Source organism: Rhinatrema bivittatum, chromosome 3 (assembly GCF_901001135.1).
Source record: "Rhinatrema bivittatum chromosome 3, aRhiBiv1.1, whole genome shotgun sequence".
Taxonomy (NCBI): Eukaryota; Metazoa; Chordata; class Amphibia; order Gymnophiona; family Rhinatrematidae; genus Rhinatrema; species Rhinatrema bivittatum.
In genome coordinates, this window is record NC_042617.1 from 257058104 (window position 1) to 257080656 (window position 22553).

At 43.3% G+C, this 22553-nt stretch overlaps 1 protein-coding gene across 1 annotated transcript in view; it reads left to right on the forward strand.

Annotated features, from left to right (window-relative positions):
- Positions 1 to 22553, forward strand: part of APMAP (adipocyte plasma membrane associated protein) — a 134685-nt gene that overhangs the window by 56588 nt on the left and 55544 nt on the right. The window contains exon 4 of the mRNA XM_029594506.1: positions 11143 to 11235. Within this exon, the coding sequence (XP_029450366.1) occupies positions 11143 to 11235 (93 nt within the window). The remainder of the gene's footprint in view (positions 1 to 11142; positions 11236 to 22553) is intronic.

Below are 22553 nucleotides of genomic sequence, written 5' to 3' on the forward strand. Positions count from 1 at the left end.
TCGGGTACATCCCAGCAGTCTGGACTGATCCTGGTACGTACAGGGAAAGGAAAATTAGTTTCTTACCTGATGATTTTCGTTCCTGTAGTACCAAGGATCAGTCCAGACGCCCGCCCAAGTCTTTTTCAGGAGAGTCCGCTCGTACCTTGTTCTGTGTCTGCTTACTTTATTCACAGTGTTTTACATTGCCATGTTGGATAATAAGTATGAATGCATCTTATACGGTAAGTTGTTCTAAGTTTCGTCTCTGGTTCGAGGCATCCGTTCTGTTTAGACACACAGGGATTTGTGTGTGTTATGTCCTTCGGGGCACTGTTTCTACTTGATCTGGTCAGTGGTTGGGTTGAATTGGTTGCTTATTCAGCGGAGGTATTTAATTATTTCCTTCTGCTTTGATATCATCAATTATACTGAGGGATCGCAGGAGGCACACCGGTATATCTAGGGGGTGCCTTTCAGCTTTTCTCTGACTCCATCTGCTGGAGGGGAGGCACAACCCAGCAGTCTGGACTGATCCTTGGTACTACAGGAACGAAAATGATCAGGTAAGAAACTAATTTTCCTTTGGATTATTGCCTTCCTCTCTTGAACACTACATCATGCCTAGTCTGAGCAAAGACTAAGGAAGCATAAAGCAGATTTGCTTCTATCAATCTGTATCTACATTTATCTTGATAGCATTGAGAAAAGAATTCTTTTTTATTATTTGCAGGTGAATAAGAAGTTGTAGTTGGCATGATGGCTTTGCATAATTTTTCATATTTTCATAAATTAAAATAAATGTGGATTTTTTTTTTATTGTTCACATTAAGATCTTGGGCTGGCCTGGTGGCTCAGTAGTAGTGCTGTGCACTGCCATGGGGAGGGACCTGGGTCTGATTCCTGGGTCAGGTCTTCTGCTCCCTGGTGCAACTGGGTACGGGAGCATTCATAGCCCTTGGGGAAAGGGGGAGGAGTCATATTCTTGTGCAATGGTGACACTTAGTGACTGAATTTAGGCCCCTGAATGCAAGATTCCAGAAGGAGCCCAGCCCAAGACTGTTGCAGTGACTGGACTAAAGTAAGTTGGGAGGGAATATAAAATAGAGAAAAATCCCTGGATAGTTGTGAATGAAGGCTTATGGTGCTTGATACCAGCAGTTCAGATTTGAGCTGGAATCCCAAAGGAGCAGGAGGAAACTTCTGGGTGAATCCGCCCCCCCCCCCCCCACCCCCCCCCCCCCCCCCCCCCCCCCCGAACCAACTTTATGTACTGAGTATCACTGTAAATTAAAGTAGAGGGGATTCAGTTCACCCCTGGAGGATTAGGCCTCTATTAGGCAAAAACTGAATATCATTTTCCTGTTTAAGGAGATACTTGAAAGAAATCAGTGGATAGGTGATGCAAATTATTATATGCAGAACTATACTGGTATTGTACTTGATGCAAAGCAGCCAATATCGCCAAGTGCACAACATAATCATATACTAAGTTTTAACTGTGTAATAAAGTCTTGTTTTAACTATGGTCATTCCATGAAGGTTAGCCTGTGCAATTTTGCCACTATTGTTGGGTCGTAACCCACATAGCTTTCATTTGCCTCCCCAAAGTATCTACCCCAAATAGATTTAGTCCTTCTATGAGCTAGAGTAAATCTAAGTCCAGCTGGTTCCTTTTGCCTTTGTAGCTCCCATCCTGTTGTATGAGAGGAAAAATGTAGTGTTCTTTTTCTGGCCTTGCCACCCAATCTTTTTTAATTATATCTAATTCCATTACCAGGGATTAAAAATACATATGCCTACTTGCCTCAGGTGAGTAGATTTTTGCTATCTGTGAGAATTGGCTGAGCTGGAAGCATAGAGATTTGCCATACTGGGTCAGACCAAAGGTCCATCTAGCCCAGTAACCTGTTTTCCAACAGTGACCAAGACAGGTCACAAGTACCTGGCAGGATCCCAAATGGGTATATATTTTTTTATTTTTAATTTTTATATACTGGAATTCCTGTATACAATACAAATCAGTCCGGTTTACATGGAACGAAAAGATAGCCCTGGTCTGGGAAGTCAGATCGGGGTTTTTTTACAAAGAACATTGAACAATAACATATAATACATTCATAATACAAAGAACATTGAACAATAACAATAAATCCTTAAATATTTTCATAATTTAATTAAAATTAGGCCAATGGCATGTTGAACTTAAATTAAATGTAAGGTAAATTGAAATTTAATTTTGCATAAAATTGCATATTATTAACTGTAACACAGAATATTCCCAAGTTCAATCAGGATGCGGCGCTTAGTTACATTCTGGAGATTGATATCCCAAGCATAAGCAGTAGATTTCTGCAACTCTACCTTAATAATGGTTAATGGACTTTTTGTCCAGGAACTTGTCCAAACTCTTTTTTTTTTTTTTTTTTTTTTTTTTTTAAATACAGCTAAATTAATAGCTTTCACCACATCCAGTGCACCAATTCCAGAGCTTAATTATGTGTTGAGTAAAAAATATTTTCTCTTATTAGTTTTAAATACAATGAAGTTACTAGGTAATATATCTTCCCTGGTCTGTGTACTTTTCAAAAGAGTAAACAACTGATTAATGTTTACTTGTTCCATTCCGCTCATTATTTTATAGATCTCTCATATCTCCCTCAGATGTCTCTTCTCCAAGCTGAAGAGTCTAAGCTCTTTAGCCTTTCTTCATAAGGGAATTTGTTTCATCCCCTTAATCATTTTGGTCGCCCTTTTCTAACTCTGCTATATCTTTCTTGAGATGTGATGACCAGAGCTGCACACAATACTCAAGATGAGGTCGCACAATAGAGCAATACAGAGGCATTATGATATCTCTGTTTTATTCTCCATTCCTTTCCTAAAAATCCCTAGCATTCTATTTGCTTTCTTGGCTACTGCACAGTGAGCCGAAGATTTAAACATATTTTCAATGATGACTCTTGGATCCTTTTCCTGCATGCTGACTCCTAATGTGGAACCTTGCATTTTGTAGTTATAATTTGGGTTACTCTTTCCTAAATGTATCACTTTGCACTGGTCCACATTAAATTTCATTTGCCATTTGCATGCCCAGTCTCCCAGTTTTGCAATTTCTCACAATCCTTTTGTGATTTAACAACTTTGAATAATTTTGTGTCTTCTGCAAATCTGATCATCTCACTTGTCCGATTTCCAGGTCATTTATAAATATATTAAAAAGCAGTAGTCCCAGAACAGATCCCTGGAGCACTCCACTATTCATCTTTTTCTATTGGGGAAAATTTACCATTTAGCCGTACTCTTTGCTTTGCGTTCTATCCTTTGACCAGTTGGCATTCCACAATAGGACACTGCCCTGTATCCCACGACTTTTTAATTTCCTAAGAAGTCTCTCATGAGAGACTCTGTCAGATGCTTTCTGGAAATCCACATGCACTGTATCAACTGGATTACCTTTATTGAAATGTTTTTCACCCTCAAAAAAATGTAGATTTGTGAGGCAAGACTTCCCTTGGCTAAATTCATGTTGGCTTTGTCCCATTAAACTATGCTTATCTATATGTTCAGCAATTTTGTTCTTTATGATAGTTTCTACCCTTTTGTTTGGTTCAGATGTCACTCACTAGTCTGTAATTTCCTGGATCACCCCTTGATCTCTCTTTAAAACGGGCGTTACGTTGGTAAAACGGGCGTTACGTTGGCAACCCTCCAGTCTTCAAGTACCTTAGATGATGATATTGATAGTTTACAGATTTCCTATAGCAGGTCCGCAATTTCATTTCTCAGTTTTCAGCACTCTGGAATGAAAGTGGCAGATAGTTACGCTGCCACAGATGAGAAGCGGCAATGGAGCAGGATCACTAGTAACCACAACTCTTCCCCATCCCCCAGCGGATAGAAATGACCACTTGGAGGTGCAAGGTGGCAGAGTACAAACACAGCTCATTCCCTGCCAGCAGGAAGTAGCTGTGGTGTAGGGATGCCAGATAATAGTTCCAAGGGCAGGGTGCCAGAGAAGGGTTTTGAGGGAGGCACGGGAGGGGTGTCAGAGAAAGCTTCATAGGAAGCACCATATATAGACTATCAAAAAAAGCAGCAGAAGAGCCAAAATATAGTAACATAGTAATGACGGCAGAAAAAGACCAAAATGGTCTATCTAGTCTGCCCAGCAAGCTTCCCAAGGTAGTTACTGCTGCTCCATGCAGCTTACCCCCATTTTTCTGTTACGGGTAGTAACTGCTGCTTCATTTGGTTAAGCTTTTTTATTTATTCCCATCCTCAAGCCTTTAGGGATCCACAGTGTTTATCCCATGCCCCTTTTTAAATCCTTCACAGTTTTAGTCTTCACCACTTCCTCCAGATGGCATTCCAGGCATCCACTACCCTCTCAGTGAAGAAATATTTCCTGACATTGGTTCTAAATCTTCCTCCCTGGAGTTTCAAATCATGACCCCTAGTTCTACTAAATTGTTTCCAATGGAAAAGGTTTGTTGACAACCATGGATCATTAAAACCTTTTAAGTATCTGAAGGTCTGTATCATATCACCCCTGCTCCTCCTCTCCTCCATGATATACATATTCAGGTTCTTCAACCTCTCCTCATAAGTCATTCGATGGAGAACATCCACCATTTTGGTCGCCCTTCTCTGGATCGCCTCCATCCTGTCTCTGTCTCCTATGAAATATGGTCTCCAGAACTGAACACAGTACTCCAGGTGAGGCCTCACCAAGGACCTGTACAAGGGGATTATCACTTCCCTTTTCTTACTAGATGCATGACTCTGCATTTCTTGGCATTGAATCCCAGCTGCCATATCTTTGACCAGTCTTCCAGCTTCCTTAAATCCCATATCATTCTCTGTACTCCTTCCGGCGTGTCCACTCTGTTGCAGATCTTAGTATCATCTGCAAATAGACAAACTTTGCCTTCTTCCCTTCCTCAATGTTGCTCACGAAGATGTTGAACAGAACCGGTCCAAACACTGATCCATGTGGCACTCCACTTAACACCATTCTCTCTTCAGAATAGGTTCCATTTACCATCACCCATTGTCTTCTATCCGTCAACCAGTTTGTAATCCACGCCAACACCTTGGAGTAGACTACCAAGATTCTCATTTTGTTGAGTCTTCTGTGTGAGACTGTATCAAAAGCTTTACTAAAATCCAAGTAAATTACATCAAGTGCTCTTCCCTGATCCAGTTCTCTAGTCACCCAATTGAAGAAATCAATTAGCTTAGTCTGTGAGGACCTTCCCCTGGTGAATCCATACTGCTTCTGATCGAGCAATCCACCGGAATATAGATAGTTCACTATCTTTCCTTCAGCAGAGTCTCCATTAATTTTCCCACCAACGAGGTGATGCTAACTGGCCTGTAGTTTCCAGCCTCTTCTCTGCTCTCACTGTTGTGAAGGGGGACCACCACCGCTCTTCTCCAGTCACTAGGCACTACACCCTTTTCCAAAGATCTATTGAACAGGTCACACTGGACCCGCCAGCACATCTCTTGAGTTCCCTCAGTATTCTGGGGTGAACCTCATCAGGCCCCATGGCTTTGTCCACTTTCCGTTTTCTTAGCTCTTCCCATACATTGGGGCAGATTTTCAAAGGGTTACAAGCGTGACATACGCGCATAACCCCCGAAAAGCTGCCCCAGCCTGCCCCTGCACGCGCTGAGCCTATCTTGCATAGGCTCGGCGGCGCGCACAAGCCCCGGGACGCATGTATGTCCCGGGGCTTCAAGAGAGGGGCGTTCCAGGGGTGGGGCCGAGACCTCCATAACAGCCGCCGTGCTGAGGGACCGTGCGCCGGCAACTGACCGCGCGCAAGTTATGCCTGCCCAGAGGCAGGCGTAAATTCTCAAATAAAGGTAGGGGGGAGATTTAGGTAGGGCTGGGGGGTGGGTTAGATAGGGGAAGGGAGGAGAAAGTGGGGGGAGGCAGTAGGAAAGTTCCCTCCGAGGCCACTCCGATTTGTTCATAAATAACTGATTATTTAGAGGATGCTTTCCTAAATCAAAATCAATACGGTGTTAGGAAACATTACAATACAGAGACCCTCCTTCTCTCTGTTTCAGATACCATCTTTAGAGGTTTTGACTGTGGACAAACATATAGTTAGTGCTGCTCGACGTGTCTGCAGCCTTTGATACACTTGATCATCAGATACTGCTGATGTGTTTAACTGAATTAGGTGTTTGTAACACAGTGTTTGGTTAAGTTCTTTTTTTTTTTTAAAGTAACACAAATTTAAAATATATTCCAATAATGAATGTTCTGATTGGGTTAACTTAAAGGGGAGAACCGCAGGGATCTTTATTTTCAACCACATTATGTTTATTTGGCCCTGCTGTGCAAATTGCCTTAAAGTTTGGGGCTAAAGTTTTTAAAAATCTTTGCAGATAACATACAGTTCTTTTTTTTCCTGCAAAAAACATAATCATCTACATTGCAAGAACTGGAAACATTTTTTGCAGGTTATAATGAACTGGATATTTTCTAATAGATTGCTATTAAATGTGAATAAAAGAAAAATTTTGACACGCAAGTTCCTTCAAACTTATTAGCCTGTTTTTAGACTTCATGGAAAAGAAATTCCTATTCATACTGCCCGTGATTTGGGAGTGATGCTTGACGGCAAGTTAAGTATGAAAATACATGTCAAACTGATTGTCAGAATATTATTTACGGGTGTTGAGACGTCTGAAGCCTTTCTTAGAACCAGATGACTTCAGACAAGTGTTGCAAATGTTATGTTTCTCAGGAATTGATTATTGCAAGTATTACAAAATTACACCACAAGAATCTTGGCTGGGATTGAGAAGTACGATCACATTACACCCATACTTTATAATTTACCTTGGCTTCCGATTAAAGCAAGAATCCATTATAAAATACTTATGATTAAATTTTTGCATAGAATGGAGTTAGGAGAATTAGGTATGGGTCTTAATGTTTACATTCCCCAAAGTAGTTTGAGATCTTTGAGCCAAGATCTATTATCTATCCCGTCCATACAAGAAGCCCATCTGGTGACATGCGTAACTGTGTGTTTTCCATTGCCTATCCAATACTATGAAATGCTCTACCAAGAACTTTAGTAAAGAGTTTTAAACTTGGTTATTCATGAAGTTCTTTGCGGAAATGACAAGATAAGAATAGATTTGTGCTACTGGATTGTATTATCCAGTAATATGATTCATTTGATGTGAATTTCATTTTTTGTATTTTATATTTCGTTCTTGTTTTAATTGTGGATCACCACTATCTTTAGAGTGTTTGACCAACAAATGTTTATAATAAGGTGGTTGTGAGGCCATGACAGAAGTATAAAAGATGATGATTGCATGGTATGTGGTTAACGTCCTGTCGATGCTATCCCTTCATGAAGTGGACAGTTGTGCATGAAAAAAGGAGCATAAAGAATGTTGCTATTACCACATATTGGCAAGGTATCTGTAGATATTTTCTGGCTGTAATAAGCAGTTTAAGTGAGAATGCTGGGGGGTTTCTGTTTCCTGTGGAGCCAAAGTGAAAATTGTTGGAAAGAATATACAAATGAGACTGTGGAGATGGAAGTTTGTGTAGGGTGTTTGGCTTCATGCCTTTAGATCATGCTAATAGGTCAGTGCGGTTTGACCACTTTTTCTATAGAAAGCAGTGGCTTAGCCACGGGTGGACAGCTGCCCACCCAACTGGCACCGGAACTGCAAGGCTGTTGCGGGATCCCATCCCTGCGACAGTGAAGAGGACGACCCAGGCCTGGCGCTCCATCACGGCACACATGGGGAAGCGGGACTGCAGCCATATGGCCGACCACTCTTCCTGTTTGGGGAGGGGGGAGCAGAAACACCGCACACAGCTTCCACTTCCTCCCCCCAAAGCAGGAAGATCAGCTGGCCTCTCCTGCTGCCACCGGCCTCATGCTATCTTCGGGCCGTACGGCCGACCGATCTTCCTGTTTGGGGGGGAGGGGAGGAGAGTGGAAGCGCCGCGCACAGCTTCTGCTCCGCCCCCCCCCCCCCCCCCCTCAGCAGGAAGATTGGCCGGCTGAACGGCCCGAAGATAGCAGGAGGCCGGTGGCAGCAGGAGAGGCCAACTGATCTTCCTGCTCTGGGGGGAGGAAGCGGAAACTGTGCACAGGCTTGAATGTGTATGAGAATGGGAGCCTTGGTGTGTGTGTGTGAAAATCGGAACCTGGGTGTGTATGGGAGTGAGAATGGAAGCTTGAATAGGTGGGCGAGAATGGAAGCTTGAGTGTGTGTGTGTGTGTGAGAGAATGGGTGCTTGGATGTGCGTCTGTGTGTGCATAAGAATATAAGCCTGGGGAGGGGTAAGAAAGTGAGAGCTTGTATGTATGTCTGCAGAGAATGTGAGCTTGGGGTGGGGGGAGAGCATATGAGAGTGAGAGCGTGTGTGTGTGGAAGGGAAGAAGACAGTAGTAGAGGAAAGACACTGAAAAGGAATTAGGAAATGAGCGACAAGGGAAAAATGGGAAAAAGAGACAAGGACCAACAGATTAAAAAAATATCACTCAAACTTAAGTTCTACCTTTACGCCGATGACATCCAGATCATCATCCCTATACATAACTCTATCTCTGACGCCCTGGAACACTGGGAGAAATGCCTCTCAGCCATCAACTCCCTTCTTTCTAACCTCCATCTTGCCCTCAACACGAATAAAACAGAGCTTCTACTTATCTCCCCCCATGCATCCCCCTCCCCCCTTACACCCAATACTACCAAACTCAACCTTCCCTCAACACAACCCTTTGTGAGAGACCTTGGAGTTATACTCGACCATCAATTAAGTATGAAGAATTACGTAAGCTCCATACTCAAATCCTGCTTCTTCAAACTTAATGTGCTCAAAAAACTTAGACCTCTCTTACACACCCAAGATTTCCGTACAGTTATCCAGGCCACCATCACATCCAAACTAGACTACTGTAATGCTTTACTCATAGGGCTCCCTTACTCTACTATCAAACCTCTGCAAATGTTACAACATGCTGCAGCGAGACTCATCGCAAACTCCCGCAAATACGATCACATCGCCCCCATCCTCAGAGACTTACACTGGCTCCCCATAGCATCACGCATTATTTACAAAACCCTCACCATAATTCACAAATCGATTCACACTCACAACTCCAACTGGTTAGACCTCCCATTTGCAACTCCCAAGTTCAGTCGACCCTCCAGAACAGCAAATTCAGGCACCCTATCTGTGCCCTCCTTGAAAATAGCCCATCTCTCCTCCACACGTGAGCGTGCCCTTTCGATTGCAGGTCCTACCCATTGGAACACATTACCGCCCGACATATGCCTTGAACCATGTATGAACAACTTTAAAAAGAAGCTAAAAACATGGTTGTTTCAACAAGCTTACCCAGAATAAAAAGCTATCACTCCATGCCAAAGTAGACCACACTACTTCTACTTCTTTCCTCACATTGAGGAACTATGTTTTATTATACTACCTTTCCTCACCTTGAGGAACTGCGTTTTTTGTTATTCTATTTATTCTCAGCTATCTTTGTTACCCCCTCTCCCAGTTTGACTTCCCTGTTAAAATGTATTTCCTAGCTTAACCTGTTTGATGTAAACCGACATGATGTCCACAACTAATGCCGGTATATAAATGTTTTAAAATAAATAAATAAAATAAACAAAGGTGAAAAAAAAATATATATATTTTGAGATGTTAGCAATTTAAATTTTTGCTCTTTCTTAAGTATTCCACCGTTCAGACATTTTAGTTTCTCAGGCTTTGTATTTTGGCTTCATCTGCATGTTTCTGTTTCTAATTTATAGTCTCGTATTTCTATATTAGGTAAGGGTCAGTCTCAGTTTTGCCTATGTTTGACAGAAATGCAGTATTTCTAGCATATAATTTCTCTGTAGTAGTAGTCCAGCTTGTTCTGTTATTCCAGTAGGGCCTGGTGTAGTATTTGCATTGCTGCTTTTTCATAAGGTTGCTGTTTGAATCCTGAGAGTCCGTGCTGTGATTGTACGGCAAGGTTCTAGATGCCTCTTTTTCTTTGCAAGAGTTTGTGTTACTTCACAAAATAGCAGTGGAGGGTTACTTTTTGCTGAGATGACACCAGAATTTGAATTTTTTTTTCATGTTAGCTGTAATGTGAATTGCCCTAGCTCTGCGCTGCACCTGTTCTGATGATTAATTATATCTTATTGTATTTATGAAGATTTCTGGGTTTCTGCAAAGACGGTTCATGAAAGAATACATTAATTTTTGTTTTATTACATGATTGGATCTGATTGTTTTCTATACTTGAAATAATTGAAGTAAATTATTTTAAAGTTTCATACATGACACAATGGCTGTTGCAAATTACTTAAGCCATTCTAGGGTGCAGTATATGGCATTATTTATCAATAAGAAAACTAGTAGGTCTCAGACCTGCATACCTACAGCCCAGCCATGTTAACCTTGTGCCCACCCAAAAAATCAATTCTGGCTACGCCACTGATAGAAAGTGGACTGGACATCACACAAGCAACTTTTATATGTCAGAAAAGGGATGATGAGGGCTGATAATTCAGTCTACTGCTTTAAATATTTAATTATACACTCCTTATCATCCAGTTCACTGCTATTTGGCCTCCTACTCAGCCTCTGCTCAAGTTTTAGACTGACGCACTGTGTGCATTTTTTGTGATCCTGGGTGCATAAATGGTATTGAAGAAAATATTTTCTTCACTTTTTAAAAATTGAACAAAAGAGACTTTGTAATTTGCTAGGAACATTGTGCTTTTTTTTCTCCCCTTTTTTACCCTCATTATGTAACAGCTCTCCTAGACAGTACGACTAGATGGCACAGGTACACCTGCGGCCTGAAGAGAAGTCTGCTTTTGACTGCAAGGGTTCCTTTCTCATTATTTAAAGCATATCATCTTTGTGGCTTATCTGACCCTTGTCCATCCCATCAGATGACTGTTACATTTTAGTCTTAAAATAGGTACAAAGGATATCAATGCCACACAGAGAGGACAGAACCTGATCAAACTGTATGCGATTCAAATTCCTCTCTGCAGCTATTAATTCCATCAGTTTTATGTGAAGACATGCAGCTATATAAAGGGCATTCAACTCTAGCTAGTTTTTAAAACTCTTATTGCACTATTCTTGTTCAGATGTTCTGTATACGGGCACCGCCGATGGACAAATTCTGAAAATTGAAGATGGGATCATCCACACTGTGGCCAGGCTTGGCAGACCCCCTTGTGGTAAGCAGATATCCATTTCCCCCATTCAACATAGCTAGTCACTTCACAGGTGCTAATTTCAGTTGGTGAGAAACTTTGCTTAAAGCGTTGCTGGCTGGAGTCTTCAAAACCTCAATATGCCTGTTCCTTAGTTCAGCTGCAATGATGGCCCAATCTAGTTCTTAAGAGCCATAGAACAGACCAGGTTTTCGGGAAATCCATAATGAATAATGCATATGAGAGAGTTGCATGCACTGCCTCTATTGTACACGAGAGATCTCTCTGTCATATTCATTGTGGAAATTATGAAAACTAGATCTATTTGTGGCTCTTGAGGGCTGGAGTTAGCCACCCCCTGTGGTGTTTGCTTCTTCTTTTGATCTTATTTCTGTTTTTATTTCATTTTATCCTGATATATCTTACACTTTTTAACGAATGCTTTTTACCTTTTTTTATTTATTTATTATCATAGCTACACCCACTCCCCTGTTTTTGATGGTCTCATTTCTCCACAATCCTTTGCTTTTCAAATGAGTGTGATGCCTTCATGGGGTTCTGATAAGGATCAGGAATGGCAGTGCCCTGAATTACTGGGATTTAATAATAGTGGGGGAAAGCTAAGCTAAGAGACCTTCTCTGCCCTTTAAATGTTAATGTATCCTCGGGAATGAATAAGAAAATCAACATTTAAAGAGAAAATTAGTCATATTTTTTTAAATAATAATTTCTAACCACAAATTGAAATATATAGAAATTATTTTACTAGCACTATTGCTTTAATCTAGTTTAACTAAAGTAAGAGATACTGTAATTCAGTAAAGCTATTGATAGGTACATACTGCTATGTTGGATATACATTTATCCCAAAATTCTTCTTCCATCTTTTTTTTTTTTTTGCTTTTGTTTTCTCTCTAATCACTTCCTTGTCTGTAGAGCCCAAACCCAGGAAGGGGGCAAGGGAGAAAAGGTCATGTGACCAGCAGGAATGAAGAAATAAGACAAACTAATGTGTAACTACATTTCTTTCTTATAGTATGAGACAGAGAGGGGCAACTGTTCTATTAACAGGCTGATGCAATATGCGTGTACAAAAGATTTGCGTACATCCACCTCTCCTGGGCACGCGATACAATACGCAAATGAAGCACATTAGATTATTTCTCGCAGGATAGTAGTCCTCACATATGGGTGCCATCACAAGATGGAGCCCAATCACGGAACACTTTTGTCAAAGTTTCTAGAACTTTGACTGGCCCCTACTGGGCATGCCCAGCATGGCACTAACCCTGCAGCCAGCAGGGGATCCCCTTCAGGCTTCTTTTTTCCACACTGCAGTAGCCATGCGGTTAAGGAGCTCCACAGAGATTCCTGACAGGAACTTTCCTCATGGAATTACTAAAAAATGTCATACAAACAGGGGTCCCTCTTTCGAATTTTTGACTCTGCAGTACTCCGGTAGGTTTTTACCCATTTTTGGTCAATTCCCGTCTAGTTTGGCCCTCGCGACCTACTGGCCGTTGACTGTACCACTGCTAAATTTTTCAAAGGCCATGGCGTCGGGGTTCCATCGGTGCCCGGACTGCAATCGCACCATGTTCATCACAGACTCTCAAGTCTGTGTAATGTGTCTCGGATGTGAGCACAATGTCCTGACCTGTACCAAATGTGCCCTAATGACACCCAAAGGTCGCAAGGCCAGAATGGAGAAGATGAAACTTCTCTTCCGTGCTCAAACCCCGACGCCGTCTATTGCATCGACGTCATCAGAACCGGCACCGTCAACTTCGCGCCAGTATCGACCACTGGCCCGTGACCATCCAGCATATATGACTTCTCGGCCTATAGCTCCCTCTACTCGCCCTCAAGACCAAGGGGATCGTAGAGAGCGCCATCGACATCAGAAGCCTCGGACCATCGAGGGAGCGAAATCATCCACCTTGCCACCGTCTAAGAAACCCCGTCCAGAAAAGGCACCAACCTTTTCGGCGACCAGGTCACTGAGGCAACCCTCACCCGAAAAGGGATTGGGAGCCGCGACTCCGCCTTTAACGGTGGTCCTTCCGGCTATGCCTCTGCCTCCTTCTGTTCTGGAGCCGGGGCTGCTTGCTTCAGGTCTCTGAGAAGACCTGTACTGGCTGGTTCAGGAGGCCATCGACAAGGCGATGCATAGACTCAAAGTTCCTCCGACACCGATCATGGAACAGACTGCTGACCCGATTCCAGCAGCGTTGGAAGCACTCTTCGCCGCTTTTCCACTGACGGACCCCGGGTCACCGATGGCTCCGGTGCCCCCTCTGCTTACCTTGTCATCAGGAGAAGAAACACCGTTCCGCATCCCTCCATCTGGAGTCTACTGATGGCTCAGCCATCGATGCCGATACGTCCATCGATGCTGATATGTCCGGCGCCACCGATCCATTCATCGATGCCCTCGATGCCTTCATCGGTGCCTCCAATTATTCCTTCGATTCCTTCGGAGCCTAGACCAAGACCTTCAGGGATTCCACTGTCCTGTCCCCCTAGGGCTCCTAGAGGGGCAGATGTCTATCCCTACGATACCTGGACAGATGATTCTTCACCAGACACCGATGACTTGCCTTCACAACCTTCTCCTTCAAGCAGAAAGCGTTCTCCTCCAGAGGACCTTGCCTTCATAAACTTTGTGAAGGAGATATCTGAATTGGTTCCCTTCCAATTACAGACCGAGCACGATGACAGGCACCAAATGATGGAATTGTTGCAATTCCTGGATGCTCCCAAGGAAATAACCTCCATCCCCATTCATCAAGTTCTTCTGGATCTCCTCATAAAGAACTGGGAATACCCTGGCTCTGTTGCTCCAGTCAACAGGAAGGCTGACACCACTTATTTGGTACAGACAGCCCCAGGTTTTCAAAAATCATAATTGGATCACCACTCTGTCATTGTGGAATCTGCCCCAAAGAGAGCAAAACCTCATACTTCATTTCCCCCAGGCAAGGAGCAAAAATTTCTAGATGCCATTGGACGTCTGGTCTTCCAGGGCTCAGTGCTCATCTCTCGGATTGCCTCTTACCAGCTGTATATGACCCAGTATAACAGGGTCTTATTCAAGCAGATACAGGACATTGCAGAGTCCCTGCCACAGCAATTCCAGGAACAGCTTCAAACCCTAGTAAACAAAGGGTTTGAGGCGGGCAAGCATGAGATAAGATCATCTTATGATATCTTTGACACTGCTACTAGGGTATCTGCAGCTGCTATCTCGCCGAGAATATGGGCCTGGCTCAAGTCTTTGGACCTTCGCCCTGAAGTACAGGATAGATTGTCAGACCTGTCCTGTATGGGGGACAATCTGTTCGGTGAACAGATTCAACGAACGGTGGCAGAACTCAAGGACCATCATAAGACCCTGAGACAGCTCTCTCTGATGCCTTCTGATTATGCCTCCAAACAGCCATTCAGGAAGGATACTAAAAAGTCATTCTTCCATCCAAAGAAGTCCTATCCACTACAGTCTAGGACGCGTTCCATGAGACCTTTCCATAAGGCCCAATCTCGTCAGACATGAAAACAAAAGCCACAAGCAGCTCCTCAACTGGACCCTGCTTCTGGTTTTTGACTCCTGCATAGAGAGCAGCAGTCTCCCCCCTTCTCCAGTCCAGAGCAATAGAACCAGTACCCTCTTCCCAACGAGGCCTAGGATTCTATTCCTGGTACTTTCTAATCCCCAAAAAATCAGGCGGTGTTCGTCCAATCCTGGACCTACGTGCCCTCAACAAGTACCTCCAGCGAGAAAAGTTCAAGATGGTAACCTTGGGTTCCCTCCTTCCTCTTCTGCAAAAAGGAGACTGGCTCTGCTCTCTAGACTTCCAGGATACATACACTCATATTACGATAACTCCATCTCATCGCAAATACCTGAGATTTCTGGTAGGTCCCAAGCACTATCAGTACTGAGTGCTTCCATTCGGCTTCGCGTCTTCACGAAATGTCTCGTAGTAGTTGCAGCCTTCCTCAGGACTCAAGGTGTTCACGTCTACCCTTGTCTAGACGATTGGTTGATCAGGGCTCCAACTCAGCAAACTGCTCTGTCATCCCTGCATCTTACCTTACACACCCTGATTTCACTGGGATTTCTCGTCAACTGCGACAAATCCTACTTAGTCCCATCTCAAACCTTATCATTCATAGGGGCAGACTTGGACACCTTACTGGCAAAAGCTTTTCTACCTCGACAACGAGCTCTCACTCTCGTCTCTCTTGCACAGCAGCTGCAGTCTCAGTGCTACACGACTGCACACCGCTTTCTCATCCTACTGGGATACATGGCGTCCTCAGTTCAGGTCACACCAATGGCCCGCCTAGCCATGAGTCATGCAGTGGACACTAAGGTCACAATGGACCTAATGCATTCAGCCCCTGTCAACCATTGTCCACGTCACAGACTCACTCAGTCAGTCTCTCGCCTGGTGGAAAAATCAGATCAATCTCCTCCAGGGCTTGCCCTTCCAGGCTCCAGATCTTCAAATAATTCTCACCATCGATGCTTCCAATCTCTGTTGGGGATCCCATGTGGCCAATCTGCAGACACAAGGAACTTGGTCTCCAGAGGAAGCCAAACACCAAATCAATTTCCTGGAGCTGCGAGCAATCAGATATGCTCTCAGGGTATTTCAGGATTGCCTGTCCAGTCAGGTCATCCTGATTCAGACGGACAACCAGGTGGCCATGTGGTACGTCAACAAACAGGGAGGGACGGGCTCCTACCTTCTGTGTCAGGAAGCTGCGCAGATATGGGCGGAGGCCCTTCCCCACTCGATGTACTTCAGGTCCACCTACTTGCCAGGTGTGGACAATGTGTTGGCAGACAAGCTAAGTCGCGCCTTTCAACCGCACGAGTGATCTCTAAACACCATAGTGGCGGACTTGATCTTCCAAAAATGGGTTTACCCTCATATAGATCTCTTTGCAACATGTCAAAACCGCAAAGTACAGAACTTTTGCTCTCTCACTCACAGCCAACACTCACAACAAAGAGATGCGTTCTCCCTCTTGTGGGCGACCAGGTCTCTTATATGCCTTCCCTCCACTTCCACTTCTCTCAAAGACTCTCGTGAAGTTACATCAGGACAAAGGAACCCATGATCCTGATAGCACCTCATTGGCCTCACCAAGTACTCTGGAATACCATGCCACTCGAAATAAGACTACAGGCAAATCTGAAATTATTCAAAACTAATCTGAAAACCTGGCTTGTTAAACAAGCATTTTATAAAGAAAAGGAGAAAAATAGTTGAGCGATAAGGATGCACCAAGCTAGAAGTTTTTAGTAACCTACATAAGCATATTAATGTTAAAATCAAACTGCCTAATTTGTTCCTAACAATCAGGTTTAATTTACACACCTAGTTTATTATTTTACATTGTTACCATACTATGATGGCACACGAGTAATTTGTAATCTATACCATCCATATTTCTCTTTATCGTGCCCTTCTGTAAACCGTTGTGATGGTATTTAACTTAATGACGGTATAGAAAATTTTTTAAATAAATAAAAGTGTGGTTTCCAATACTTCAGGATCTCTCCATTCGCAGGCCCATTCCTTTGGGGAAGGACCCGCTTCTGATTATGCAAAACAACAGGTGCCTGCACCATCCCAATCTGCAAGCCTTGTCCCTGACGGCATGGATGTTGAAAGGTTAATCCTTCAGCCACTTAACCTTTCTGAATCAGTTTCCCATGTCCTGATTGCTTCACGGAAGCCTTCCACGAGAAAATCTTATTCTTACAAATGGAACAGGTTTCAGTCATGGTGCTCTTCTCAATCCCTTGACCCCCTTTTACCTGTCCAATCATGAAGTTTCTGGACTATCTCTGGCACTTGTTGGAGTCTGGTCTAAAAACTTCCTCCATCAGCATGCATGTTAGTGCGGTGGCCGCCTTCCATAAAGATGTTGGGGATGTTCCTATATCAGTATAACCCCTTGTAACACGTTTTCTGATAGGTTTGCTTCACCTCAAGCCTCTACTGCATCCTCCGGCCCCTTCTTGGGACCTCAACTTGGTTTTAGGAAGGCTCATGAAACCACCATTCGAGCCTCTCCATTCCTGTGAACTTCGCTATCTCACATGGAAAGTGATTTTCCTTTTGGCAATCACTTCGGCTCGCAGAGTTAGTGAATTATAGACTTTAGTTACCTATCAGCCTTACACTAAACTTCTGCAAGACCGGGTAGTACTCCGCACTCACCCTAAGTTCTTACCTAAGGTAGTATCGGAGTTTCATCTCAATCAATCCATTATACTACCTACCTTTTTTCCCAGGCCCCATTCCAATCCAGGAGAGCAGGCTCTGCAGACCCTTGACTGTAAACGGGCTCTAGCGTTCTACCAAGAACATAAGAAAATGCCATACTGGGTCAGACCAAGGGTCCATCAAGCCCAGCATCCTGTTTCCAACAGTGGCCAATCCAGGCCATAAGAACCTGGCAATTACCCAAACACTAAGTCTATTCCATGTTACCATTGCTAATGGCAGTGGCTATTCTCTAAGTGAACTTAATAGCAGGTAATGGACTTCTCCTCCAAGAACTTATCCAATCCTTTTTTAAACACAGCTATACATAGAAACATAGAAATGACGGCAGAAGAAGACCAAATGGCCCATCTAGTCTGCCCAGTAAGCTTCACACATATTTTCTCTCATACTTATCTGTTTCTCTTAGCTCTTGGTTCTATTTCCCTTCCACCCCCACCTTTAATGTAGAGAGCAGTGATGGAGCTGCATCCAAGTGAAATATCTAGCTTGATTCGTTAGGGGTAGTAGGGGTAGTAGCCGCCGCAATAAGCAAGCTGCACCCATGCTTATTTGTTTTACCCAGACTATGTTATTAGCCCTTATTGGTTGTTTTTCTTCTCCCATGCCGTTGAAGCAGAGAGCCATGCTGGATGTGCATCGAAAGTGAAGTATCAGGCACATTTGGTTTGGGGTAGTAACCGCCGTAACAAGCCAGCTACTCCCCTCTTTGTGAGTGTGAATCCTTTTTTCCACATTTCCTCTTGCTGTTGAAGCTTAGAGCGATGTTGGAGTCACAGTAAGCCTGTGTATGTTTATTTAATAAGGGTATTGACTCCAGGGAGTAGCCATCATTCTGGCGAGTCACCCACTCTTCATTGGCAGCCTCTTGACTTTATGGATCCACAGTGTTTATCCCACGCCCCTTTGAAGTCCTTCACAGTTCTGGTCTTCACCACATCCTCCGGAAGGGCATTCCAGGCATCCACCACCCTCTCCGTGAAGAAATACTTCGACATTGGTTCTGAATCTTCCTCCCTGGAGCTTCAAATCGTGACCCCTGGTTCTGCTGATTTTTTTCCTTCGGAAAAGGTTTGTCGTTGTCTTTTGATCATTAACACCTTTCAAGTATCTGAAAGTCTGTATCATATCACCTCTGCTCCTCCTTTCCTCCAGGGTGTACATATTTAGATTCTTCAATCTCTCCTCGTACGTCATCCGATGAAGATCCTCCACCTTCCTGGTAGCCCTTCTCTGTACCGCCTCCATCTTGTATTTGTCTTTTTGAAGGTACGGTCTCCAGAACTGAACACAGTACTCCAGGTGAGGCCTCACCAAGGACCTGTACAAGGGAATAATCACTTCCCTTTTCTTACTCGATATTCCTCTCTCTATGCAGCCCAGCATTCTTCTGGCTTTAGCTATTGCCTTGTCGCATTGTTTCGCTGACTTCAGATCATTAGACACCATCACCCCAAGGTCCCTCTCCTGCTCCGTGCACATCAGCCTTTCCCCCCCCATCGAATACAGTTCATTCGGATTTCCACTCCCCATATGCATGACTTTGCACTTCTTGGCATTGAATCTCAGCTGCCATATCTTCGACCACTCTTCCAGTTTCCTTAGATCCCGTCTCATTCTCTCCACTCCTTCCGGTGTGTCCACTCTGTTGCAGATCTTAGTGTCATCCGCAAAAAGACAAACCTTACCTTCTATCCCGTCCGCAATGTCGCTCACAAAGATATTGAACAGGACCGGTTCCAACACCGATCCTTGCGGTACACCACTTAAAACCGCTCTCTCTTCAGAGAAGGTTCCATTTACCATCACACATTGTCTTCTGTCCGTCAACCAATTTGCAATCCAGGTCACCACCTCGGCACTCACTCCCAAGCTTCTCGTTTTATTCACCAGTCTCCTGTGCGGAACCGTATCAAAAGCTTTGCTGAAATCCAAGTATATGATATCGAGTGCTCTTCCTCTATCCAATTCCTTGGTTGCCCAGTCAAAAAAGTCAATCAGATTTGTCTGACAGGATCTTCCTCTGGTGAATCCATGCTGCCTCTGGTCCATCAATTCTCCGGACTGTAGATAGTTCACTATTCTCTCTTTCAACAGTGACTCCATTACTTTTCCCACCACTGAAGTGAGGCTAACTGGTCTGTAGTTACCAGCCTCCTCTCTGTTCCCACTCTTGTGAAGAGGGACCACCACCGCTCTTCTCCAATCACTCGGCACCACTCCTGTTTCTAGGGATCTATTGAACAGGTCGCACAGCGGTCCCGCCAGCACATCTCTGAGCTCCCTCAGTATCCTTGGATGAATCCCATCAGGCCCCATGGCTTTGTCCACTTTCAGATTCTTTAGCTCTTCCCATACATTATCTACTGTAAATGGATTTTCCTCTGTTCCGCTTCCCTCCAGTTTCTTGTTGTGTAGAGATGGTCCTTCTCCAGGGTCTTCTTTAGTGAACACAGAGCTGAAGTATTCGTTTAATATTTCTGCCATTTCTTCGTCTCCCTCCACACATTGGTCATTTCCACCTTTCAATTTCACTATACCACTTTGGACTTTTCTCTTTTCGCTGATGTATCTGAAAAATGTTTTGTCACCATATTTTATCTCCTTGGCAATCCTCTCTTCTGCTTGACTTTTTGCCAACTTGATTAATTTCTTAGTCTCCCTCAGTTGAATCAGATATTCTTCTTTGTGCTCCTCCCTTTGGGATCTTTTGTATTTCTTGTATGCAGTTCTTTTAGCTTTAATTTTGTCAGCCACCTCCTTTGAGAACCAGATAGGTTTCATTTTACTTTTGCTTTTCTTTACATTTCTAACATATAGAGCAGTTGCCTTGGCGATTGCTCCTTTTAGATTGGTCCACTGTTGATCCACATCTCTCTCATTTTCCCATCCATTTAGTTCTTCCTCTAGGTACTTCCCCATTTCCTCAAAGTCTGTGTTTTTGAACTGTAAAACTCGGGTCTTTGTGGTTCTTTTCCCTATTCTTTTAGTGATATTAAACCATACCGTTTGATCACTGGTGCTGAGGTGGGTGCCCACCTTGACATCAGAGACGATTTCTCCATTATTGAGCACTAAGTCGAGAATAGTTCCTTCTCTCGTGGGTTCCAATACCATTTGTTTGAACAAAGATACTTGCATGGCATCCAGTATTGCTCTACTGTTTTTAGATTCTGCAGATATACTAACTGCACTAACTGCATATACTAACTGCACTAACTAACTAAGATATACTAACTGCACTAACCACATTCTCTGGCAACAAATTCCAGAGTTTAATTGTGCGTTGAGTAAAAAAGAACTTTCTCCGATTAGTTTTAAATGTGCCCCATGCTAACTTCATGGAGTGCCCCCTAGTCTTTCTACTATCCGAAAGAGTAAATAACCGATTCACATCTACCCGTTCTAGACCTCTCATGATTTTAAACACCTCTATCATATCCCCCCTCAGTCATCTCTTCTCCAAGCTGAAAAGTCCTAACCTCTTTAGTCTTTCCTCATAGGGGAGTTGTTCCATTCCCCTTATCATTTTGGTAGCCCTTCTCTGTACCTTCTCCATCGCAATTATATCTTTTTTGAGATGCGGCGACCAGAATTGTACACAGTATTCAAGGTGCGGTCTCACCATGGAGCGATACAGAGGCATTATGACATTTTCCGTTTTATTCACCATTCCTTTTCTATAATTCCCAACATTCTGTTTGCTTTTTTGACTGCCGCAGCACACTGCACCGACGATTTCAGTGTGTTATCCACTATGACACCTAGATCTCTTTCTTGGGTTGTAGCACCTAATATGGAACCCAACATTGTGTAATTATAGCATGGGTTATTTTTCCCTATATGCATCACCTTGCACTTATCCACATTAAATTTCATCTGCCATTTGGATGCCCAATTTTCCAGTCTCACAAGGTCTTCCTGCAAATTATCACAATCTGTGATTTAACTACTCTGAACAATTTTGTGTCATCTGCAAATTTGATTATCTCACTCGTCGAATTTCTTTCCAGATCATTTATAAATATATTGAACAGTAAGGGTCCCAATACAGATCCCTGAGGCACTCTACTGTCCACTCCCTTCCACTGAGAAAATTGCCCATTCAATCCTACTCTCTGTTTCCTGTCTTTTAGCCAGTTTGCAATCCACGAAAGGACATCGCCACCTATCCCATGACTTTTTACTTTTCCTAGAAGCCTCTCATGAGGAACTTTTGTCAAACGCCTTCTGAAAATCCAAGTATACTATATCTACCGGTTCACCTTTATCCACATGTTTATTAACTCCTTCAAAAAAGTGAAGCAGATTTGTGAGGCAAGACTTGCCCTGGGTAAAGCCATGCTGACTTTGTTCCATTAAACCATGTCTTTCTATATGTTCTGTGATTTTGATGTTTAGAACACTTTCCACTATTTTTCCTGGCACTGAAGTCAGGCTAACCGGTCTGTAGTTTCCCGGATCACCCCTGGAGCCCTTTTTAAATATTGGGGGTTACATTGCTATCCTCCAGTCTTCAGGTACAATGGATGATTTTAATGATAAGTTACAAATTTTTACTAATAGGTCTGAAATTTCATTTTTTAGTTCCTTCAGAACTCTGGGGTATGTACCATCCGGTCCAGGTGATTTACTACTCTTCAGTTTGTCAATCAGGCCTACCACATCTTCTAGGTTCACCGAGATTTGATTCAGTCCATCTGAATCATTACCCATGAAAACCTTATCCATTACGGGTACCTCCCCAACATCCTCTTCAGTAAACACCGAAGCAAAGAAATAATTTAATCTTTCTGCGATGTCCTTATCTTCTCTAAGTGCCCCTTTAACCCCTCGATCATCTAACGGTCCAACTGACTCCCTCACAGGCTTTCTGCTTCGGATATATTTAAAAAAGTTTTTACTGTGAGTTTTTGCCTCTACAGCCAACTTCTTTTTAAATTCTCTCCTAGCCTGTCTTAACAATGTCTTACATTTAACTTGCCAATGTTTATGCTTTATCCTATTTTCTTCTGTTGGATCCTTCTTCCAATTTTT